Source organism: Dipodomys ordii, unplaced genomic scaffold (assembly GCF_000151885.1).
Source record: "Dipodomys ordii isolate 6190 unplaced genomic scaffold, Dord_2.0 Scaffold56, whole genome shotgun sequence".
NCBI lineage: Eukaryota > Metazoa > Chordata > Mammalia > Rodentia > Heteromyidae > Dipodomys > Dipodomys ordii.
In genome coordinates this window covers 362,898-373,006 of record NW_012267272.1, presented here as the reverse complement: position 1 = coordinate 373,006, position 10,109 = coordinate 362,898, and the positions used below count along the sequence as shown (strand labels likewise).

Below are 10,109 nucleotides of genomic sequence, written 5' to 3'. Positions count from 1 at the left end.
ATATGTAATTAAATGGAAAGTATACCAACTTCACTTTATTAGCCTAATTTAAGAATAGGAGGAGAATGGGGCTGAGGTCAGGTATGAAGAAAGGTTGAAACTTGTGATGGTAAGGATCCCTTCAAAACTCTGATGCAGTCCTCAATCACTGCAACTTGACGTCCATGAACAGAGTTGTAATCCACAACACTGAGAGCAGACTCCTGTTCTCCACTTCCGTGCCCAGCGATGGTTACAGTGTGATGAGGTCTACCAGGTTGCCTTTAGGAGGAGTCATGCTGTCAGGAAAGAAATTTACTAAGGTGTCAAAGAGCTGAGTTCTTTGAGCATAGGTGTGATCCACATCTGAAAAGCCTGGTGAAGAAGAAATAAACAAACTCATCCACTGTGTTCAAAGTTCAATATGGAACAGAATAGCTAGTTGTGAGCAACAGCGACATACAGTCCAGAAACACAAATCCAATGAGGCTTCAAAACCAGCTAGACTCCATTAATGTGATCTTACTTCTCTTACCTGTAGTGGTATGGACTGAAGTGACATCAGCCTCTTTGGCTGTTAGCACATCTGTTTTCTCACTATAAATTTGTGATAATCCTGTTTGTTTCACAGGACTATCATGAAGATTAAATGCAATTACGTAAAAAAGAAAAATACTTTGGGAACACCAATTTAATCTCTTCTTTAAGAAAATTTGGTTTTGACCTTGTAATGCTTCTGATTCACTAAATCATTCATTCATTCATTTTTGGGTCCAGTCGTGAGGCCTGAACTCTGGGCCTGGGAGCTGTCCCTCAGCTCTTCAGCTCAAGGCTAGTGCTCTACCACTTGAGCCACAGCGCTAGTTCTGGCTTTTTTTTTGCTTATGTGGGGCTGGGGAATCGAACCCAGGGCCTCATGCATGTAAGGCAAGCGCTCTACCACTGAGCCACCTTCCCAGCCCTCACTAAATTTTTTGATAATGAAAATATAATAGAACAAAATGAAAAGGATCAAAGCAGTCTAAAATCAATAAGGTGTTAAAAGCTTTAGCAGTACTACTAAGGAAAATGGGTGAAGATGTAGATGCTGAGAGAAGGAAAGAAATACATATATAATATACAGAATTCTGTCATGGTACTATTAAGCACATATGAGAATGTAGTAATAAATTACTTAATCTAGATAAATATTATCTGTTCAACTAAACAATTCTTCTCACTTTAGGTTCAGTGAAATGTATCCTTCCTTTAGTCAGTTGGTATTTTCAGCGTAGAAGCTTCCTTTTTGGGGGGGAAGAGGGCAGACGTGGGCTTGAACTCTGGGCCTGGGCCCTCTCAGCTCTTCAGCTCAAGGCTAGAGCCCTACCCCTTGAGCCACAGCACTTCTGATTTTCTAGTGGTTTACTGAAGGTAAGAGTCTCATGGACTTTCCTGCCTAGGCTGGCTTTAAACTGTGATCCTCAGATCTCAGCCTCCTAAGTAGCTAGAATTACAGGTGTGAGCCGCCAGTGCCCGGGTGAAGCTTCAATTTTTAGCAATAAATTAAGATAGTTAAATGATAAAAATAAATGAATTCTTATAAGTGCCATCAGAACCAAAACTGGAGACATAAAGAGTTTAAATATGCCATGATGGTTCAGAGAATACTCTTTTAAATCAGAATGATTCCACATAATTTAGAATGCTTCAACCTCACAATCTGCTTCAATCTTGTAAAGAATAGGAATGGAACACTGTCAAGGATACACTTTCCTGGAAGGAAATAATACCTCAAGAATGGTACATTCCTTTTTATTTTTAAAACTGTATTATTATTATTGTTTTGGAAGGAAAAATGTTTCCTTCTTTGAGCTGGGCTTAAGATTTAACAGGCCTACTATCATATCATAGAAATGAATAAAAGGAAATAGCCCAAAATACTAACAAAGCTTATCTCTGGTGAAATTGTATTTCTTTTTATATTACATTTTTCTGAAGTTTCCAAATGGTTTTCTTTCTTAAAAATTTCAAACCCATAAAAGTTTCAATAAGAGTGCATTAAGCACTCATATATATTCTTCACTCCTTCTCTTAAAATATGTTAACATTTCATCAAATGTTTTCTTATTGTGTGCATGTATATTATACACCACTCGTATCTATTTTGTGGAAATACTTGATGATAAAATTTTATACATCTTCACCCTTGAATTCTTAAGCTCAGTTAAGAAAAGCATGTCCACTTATATAACACACACATACATTACTGATTTAATCTTTTTGTGTGTGTGTGTGTATGTGGTTTTGGGATTGTATCCAGGCTCTTGTACATGTGGTATTGAACTACAATTCCTAGGATTGTAGTTAAAAGGATGTAACTGTTAAAATTGGATTTTCTAGGACAATTATCAGATGGAATTTAAGCCAGAGCAGTACAGAAGTGACATTGTCTTAAGAGCATCCATCAGAAGGTAGTATCTATCAGTTTGTCTCAGTATCAATGATGTTAACTTTGATACCATGGTTAAGTGGTGAGTGTCAAACTTCTCCAATGTAAAGCTATACTTTTCTATCTATGTAATTAATAAATTGCTGATGAGGAGACTGTTTGATATCTTATATAATATCTTATTTCTCAATATGCCTACTTTCAATGATTACAGTGGCTCTTGGTGAAAAAATTATTTATATAATGTTGACTTTTTTCTTCCTCTCCATTTTACTTGTTTTGTTCAGTATATATGTTTGATTTCTTCTCTTTAGACTTATTACTTAACATCATTCATTCTGATACTCATATTGTCCCAGATTTGGCCAGTGGGTGCTCTTTATCTGGCTCTGTATCTTTGAGAAATATAAATTTCTGAGCACTTCTTTATTTTCCAACACCGTAAGATATTTCAAGCTCATTCTTACATAACTCTGGAGTCAGTTCTTTCTCCAAAAAGGTCTAACTCCTTTTCATGGAAAATACTAGTTATAAACTAAAGAACTGTTATGCTACTGCCAAAGTGTTTCTAGGCCTATATACATACACATTTTTTGGGGTGGCATGGAGTCTGAAATCAGGGCCCTTGCACTTGCTAAGAGGAAGCTCTCTATCACTGAGCCACATGTAAAGCCATTTTTTTCCACTTTCTTTAAAAAATTATTATTTTTGAGGTGTGTGTATGTGTGCGATGGTCCTTGGGCTTGAACTCAGGGTCTGAATGCTGTCCTTGACCTTCTGCACAAGGCTAGCACGCCACCACTTGAGCACAGCTTCACTTTTGGCTTTTATTTAGTGTCTCACTGACTTTCTTCCCTGGGCTGGCTTCAAATTGTAATCCTCAGATCTCAACCTCTTGATTAGCTAAGATTACAGGCATAAGCCACCAGCAGCTAGCATTATTTCACTTTTTAGTATGACCCCTAACTGTACTGCTGGAGGGCTAACTAGTGTTAAGTATAAGAAGACCATGATGTACTTTATTACTACAGAGAAAACACGTGTTAGAAAAGCTCCATTTGGGTGTCAGTTGAGTGCTATTGATGTTAATGAATCAACCATATATATTAAACAATGAATCTTTAAATAGAAAGAAGTCAATGTCATATTCTGATCCGTTAAAACAAATGTCAAAAAGAGGTTCCCAAAAATGTAGCTCTATGTTTCCCGTAGAAACACTGATTCTGCATTCCCTAATTCAATGTCTCCTGTGGCACTTAAGAGTAAGCTCTGACACCATACTGAATCCTGGCACTGCTGATCACCAGTATTCTTTTTTAAATTATTATTATGAAAATACCATACAGAGGGGTTACAATTACATGGGAAAGATAGTGAGTACATTTCTTATCAAGCATTGTTGCCTCCTCCTTCACCAGTATTCTTTACAGAAAGCCTTTAGGTATCCCAGTTTTCATACATAAAAGATTAAAAAAGCAGCTACTTTATTTCATATGGTTAGTGTGGGATCCGATGGGATATGAACATGCAAAGAGCTAAGGATAACGCCTGACCCCATCATGGTAAGTGATCCATGAATATTACCTAGTTATCAGTAGGTCATCACTACTAGAACTAAAGATTATGAATACTCTAAAAATAGGTGAGCTACTTTAACTTGGTATCTTACACAGACCAGCTGGCCTTGAGAAACAGTGACAAACTGCATTTTCCTCCAGGCATAAGAGTTAAGATACAATCTGTATCTCCCATTTCTAATACAAAAACTATTATTTCTTTAAAAAAAACCCCTATGAACACGGAGTCAGATAGAAGGCTGCAGAAAGTATTTCACTGCAATCTAGGATTGATAAATGTAGAAAAAGTATAAAGGTTAAAAAGGTATAGCAGCCAGGAACTGGTGGCCCATGCCTGTAATACTAGCTACTCAGGAGGCTGGGAACTGAGGATTGCAGTTTGAAGCCAGCCTAGGGAAGAAAAGTCCATAAGACTCTTATCTAACTAACCACCTAAAACCTGGAAGTGGAGCTGTGCCTCAAAGTGGTAGAAGGAAAAAAAAAAGGTGTGGCAAATGCCATGAGACTCTAAACTCACAATTCTAACTCAATATCAACAGTGCTGAAAAGCATTTGAGACACTTATGTGAATGTCATTAATTCATTATCTGCACATGATTTTTGGAATGCAAGCTTTCTTCTGAAGGGAAGTGTGATGTCTGAAAAAGCCAATATGCTCTCTGGACCTGATTTTCCCCACTCGCCATTACCTCACTGAAAATAAGCTTAATTGCTGCAATAAACTTTTTTGAAGACACATTTCTGGAAATGGGCAAAACAGCACAGTTCAGTCTCAAAGGTGCCTACAACAATCTGAAATTCTAAAATAAAGATACCTGGAAGCTGTCTCTGAAGTCAGTCATTTTCAAAAACTAAAATACCAGATGCTTGTAAAATCACCTTTTGATTCTCTTGAATTTACAGATAATAAAACTCATTTAACTCTCCTTAAGAAGTTAATAATTGGATTAATTTTAAAGAGTCAGTCAAAAAGTTTGGCCATCATCATCATCATCACCATCATCATCATCATTTATAGAGCATAGAAAATGCAATATTCATCTATAACCTGAAAGGACTGGTGAATAACGTGTGGTTTTAAATTCTAGTTATAGGGGCTGGAAAGGTGGTTCAGTGGTAGAGTGCTTGCCTTGCATGCATGAGGCCCTGGGTTTGATTCCTCAGCACAACATAAGCAGAAAAAGCTGGAAGTGGTGCTATGGCTCAAGTGGTGAGTGCTAGCCTAGAGCTGAAGAGCTGAGAGACAGTGCCCAGGCCCAGAGTTCAGGTCCCACGACCAACCAAAAAAAAATTCTATTTATAAAGAGTAACATAACTGGACAGAAAATGAGTAAGAGCAAGAACTAGGATAACTAAGTCTGAAATATTATGAAATATACTCATGGATAAATAATTTACCTCCATTACAAAGCTGGCCTTTTTTTAACCAGACAAAAAAATAGTACCAGAGAGCGCTTGCCCTGAGCTGAAGAGCTGAGGGACAGCGCCCAGGCCCAGAGTTCAGGCCCCACGACCGGACCAAAAAAAAAAAATAGTACCAGGAATGCAGCAGTGTTTCCCTCATTATTTCACTTATTTCTCTCAGTATTCTCATACCTCAATATTATGAAGAAACTGATGTAAGGTTAAATAACTTGTTTAAGATTTCTTTTCTTTCTTTCATTTACTTGACACGGAGCTTTGAACTCAAGGCCTTATGCTTGCTAGGCAGGCAGGCTCTTTCTGCTTGAACCACACTTCTGGTCCTTTTTGTTTTAGGTTATTTGTTAGACAGGTCATGTGCTTTTTGCCTGGCTGTCCTCAGTCCACGACACTACCCCACATAGCTAAGAATTAAAGGCTCACATCGCCCAGACTGTCCTCTAATTGAAATCTTCTCAATCTCCCAATCTCATGTAGCTGGGACTACAGGCACCAAGTGTGGCTTCACAGCCATTTTAAAAATTAGTCAGCGGCAGAACAGGTATTTGATCCTCAATTCTAACTTTTGGCCACTATGCTTTATCAAGTTCTAACTACTAAACTATATTGTCTTTCTTTAGACAAAGTAGGAAGTAAAGCCTCTCAGGAATTTTCTCTTTTTATATTTTTATCTCATGTGCTTGTATTGTTTTCGATCTAAGGTTTGTTTAGAATCCAAATAAAACAAACTGTTCCTGACAAAATGTTAGCTGGCAGAGACAAAAGGAGTTAAGCTAAAATAAAAATATTTTCTGACACCATGTAACATATTTAAATTATTGCCAAGAAATGTTTGTTTTAAAGACTAAAGTTAGGAGATGTGGGGGTGGGAATTATGAAAGGGGTGACACTGATCAAGATGCATTGTATGCATAAACTGATTTGTTGGATGGTAACTCCTTTGTACCACTAAATAAAAGAATATAAAAAAAGAAAGTAAACCAACCAACAGCAAAAAACTCTAAAGGTTATGCCAGTCAGAGATAATTTGGCCCACTAATAAATAAAAATGATGGTCCTGTGATATTCATACATAAGGTACACACTCAACAATCAGGCTTCTAGCTTGGGTACTATTACAAATGAATACATTCAGAAAGGATTGAACTTTCTGAAATAATACTTATACTCAGATTCTCCATCACCATTTAAATTTCTTGTAGCCCAAGTATATGAAATGGTGGTAAACCATTATCTAAATTCTTAGAATATGCTGAAGTCATATTTTGTTAACAGCCTGCTTGGAATTTAGGAGTGGAAAGCCAGGAGCTGGTGTTTCATTGCTATAATCCTTGCTACTCAGGAATCTGAGTTCAAAGCTAGTTCAGGAGAAAAGTCCTTGAAAACATCATCTCCAAAATAATCAGCAAAAGTTGGGCTGAAGGCTTGGCTCAAGTGAGCAAGTGGTTAGACCTCTAATTTCGTTTCCCAGGAAAACAAAAAAGCAACTTATAACTCAGGACTGAAGTTGCCTTGATTAGTAGAGAATCCTCAATGATTTGCTTTGAAATAAGAAATGGCAAGACCTCAAAAAACACTATTTTCCCCCCATCGCAGTGAGTAGCACCATTATATAAATTCTGGGCTTTTATTTTCTGAGAAAGTTAACCTTAATTCAAGAGACAAAATGACAATGAAGAAATTTAACTGTAAGTGTAAATGTTATTATATTCTAAATATAAATACTTTATTATATCCATTAGAAGATTTCAATGCCGTTGTTCAACACTAGGGCAATCATTGGAGTTAATGGATTCACTGTGTAAACTACATTTTGTGGAGAATTGAAAATTCTCCTATTTACAAAAGATTACTAGTTGGTGAAAAACTGAAGCTACCACAATGAACCTCTGATTCCTGCAACTTTTTTGAACTAATTTTACTACAGCCTTGTCGAACTACTTGTTCATTAATATAATTTGATCCCCCAAGCCATATACATATATTTTTTTCAAGTAATTCATGAATACAAAATAGAAGTACTCTTAATGAAGACTGATATCAATATCAGAGTTTCCAAGAAAATTTAAGCAAATAACATGCCAACAAATTTCTCATTTTAAAGAAAGAAATGGTCATGTTCTCGGCATCTAAAATATTCACTGACTGCTCCATTGTTCTTTTGACATTACGCAACCACAAAAAACAAACCGTTCATCCAACAAGTAATATCAGCAAAACAGACTGAAGTCCAAAGTAATGCTGAACAAATTACTGTATTCTGACCATGCTGCTATTGCCATCTATGTGGATCATAATTCCTATTGCTAGTATAATAGGAATTGCAAATTGATCCATCAGCTGGTAGGTAAATGATGCTTAGAAAGTAAACTTTAAGCAGGTTATTAGAAAATTTACACGTTTTGTGAAAACATTTTCCATTTGTTTGGATTTACATTTCACTTAATACTGCTATCTTTCTTCCTACCTACCTACTTACCATCTTTTTGACTGTGCTAGGGTTTGAAGCCTGAGCTTACTAGTAAGCATTCTGCCATTCAAGCCACACCTCCAGCCCTAATATTTACTTTAAAACAAGCCAATATCTAACATTCAAAGTATTAGGACAACTGATATACTTACCTAGAGCTGTAAAATCGGAGCCAGATTTGAATAGAGCTGAAGCTAGGAGCTGAAACTGTAAAGAAAAATAGAAGCAAATTAGCTGGCTAACACACTTACAGAAAATAACCCTTGGAATTTTGACCATTTAAAGTTAGACCTATGCACCTGTGTTGCCCAGGTTTATTCATCAAATAATGGCAAGAATGACATCATATTTAAAGAATATGTTGACTTTTTTTCTTTTGTGATAGGGATATGCGCCGCAGCCCAGAGTCACCTCCAACTTCTGATTCTCTTGCCTCAGCTTCTTACTTGCTTGGACCATAGGCATGTACCATCACATCTGAGTGATATGCTGGCTTTTTTCTAGATGACTATTACTGTTTACCAAAATAGTAGACCAAGTCCTGAAATTATCTTATTAAAAAAATTAAAAGTATGTGTTTATTAAGGAAAAACAAGTTGACTATAATGAAAAGGAAAAACTATTCAGTTGGGACTCTGATCATATATGGATAGACTGGTACTTTGGATGGTTACTGAATTTTTAGTATAATGTATCCATTATACTAATATATAACTTCAAAATAAAAACATGCCCTTTATCTGATATCTCCATTTTAGAAATCAAACAGTAAGAAAAGGCAATTATAAGCTATCCAAAAATTACAGGAGCATGCATGGAGGTTACCAGAGTAACCTTAAGATTCATAGGAATTGCATTAAGCTAAGCAAAAGACTACTTTGCAGAGAATGAGAAGGTTTAGACAACTTTTAGTTTTTCAATCCATAAATATTTCTATTTAGGTCCTCTTTAATTCCTTCCTTTTTCTTTTTAAATAATGGGGATTGGGCCAGAATCCTGCCTTCAGTAAGCAAGTGCTAGCACTTGAACTTTTACTTCAACACTTTCACTTATTTACTTTTTGTAAGAAAACTTGGCAGAACTTCATTAAATAAGCAAACAGGCAAACAGACAAGCAGAAAGGCAGAGACACACTGATCTCTGAGAGAGGGTATTGCTAACTTCGGTGAGGCTGGCCACAAACTCTCAGTTCTTTGGTCTAGGCCTTCTAAGATGCACCATCACAGCCAATAACCTTAATAATTTTTTTTTTTATAACAGACTTATGACTAGAAATTTGGTTTTTTTTTTGTTTTTGGGTCCGGTCGTGGGGCCTGAACTCTGGGCCTGGGCGCTGTCCCTCAGCTCTTCAGCTCAAGGCTAGCACTCTACCATTTGAGCCACAGTGCCATTTCCAGCTTTTTTCTTTTTGCTTATGTGGTGCTGAGGAATCGAACCCAGGGCCTTATGCATGCAAGACAAGTGCTCTACCACTGAGCCACCTTTCCAGCCCCGAAATTTGGTATTTTTTTAATGGTGTAATAAACCAAGTTTTATGCTTTCATTTCCTGGCTGTTGGTTACCATCTCACTTCATCTTTGATCTCACACTTCTTATCTCTTACCATACTTGTTACTTCAGAAGTCAGCTTGTCATTCTGAACAATTCCAGACTGCTTCCATACTATCTAACATCTTTCTTCCAGTTCTCCCTCTGCTTAGATCACTCCCTAAATCTTTTAAGTACTGGTATACTCTTTTTTTTTTTTTGGGTCCGGTCATGGGGCCTGAACTCTGGGCCTAGGCACTGTCCTTCAGCTCTTCAGCTCAAGGCTAGTGCTCTACCATTTGAGTCACAACACCACTTCTGGCTTTTTTCTTTTTGCTTATGTGGTGCTGAGGAATCGAACCCAGGGCTTCAGGCATGCAAGGCAAGTGCTCTACCACTGAGCCAACTTCCCAGCCCAAGTACTGGTATACTCTTATTTGTAATTGAAATGCATTATGATCAACCTATTTGAGATCTCAACAACCCAATTTTCACTTGTATACTTCTAATTTCCTTCATACTACTTGTAACATTTTTTTCCATAACACTTAATTCTAATGGACTATATATAATTTGTTTTATTGAAATATGTTATTGTCTGTCTGTCTCACTAGGATGTAAGCACTATCTTGGCAGGGATTCATTGGGTTTGCTGATGTATCTCTCATGCCTAAAATGCACTGCATTTTGTAGTGAATCAATACAC

At 36.9% G+C, this 10,109-nt stretch overlaps 1 protein-coding gene across 1 annotated transcript in view; it reads right to left on the bottom strand.

Annotated features, from left to right (window-relative positions):
• Positions 1 to 10,109, bottom strand: part of Mkln1 (muskelin 1, intracellular mediator containing kelch motifs) — a 165,013-nt gene continuing 154,904 nt past the window's right edge. The window contains exons 17-18 of the mRNA XM_013021687.1: positions 8,029 to 8,083; positions 1 to 354 (exon numbers count right to left, since the gene is read on the bottom strand). Of these exons, the coding sequence (XP_012877141.1) occupies positions 233 to 354; positions 8,029 to 8,083 (177 nt within the window). The 3' untranslated portion in view covers positions 1 to 232. The remainder of the gene's footprint in view (positions 355 to 8,028; positions 8,084 to 10,109) is intronic.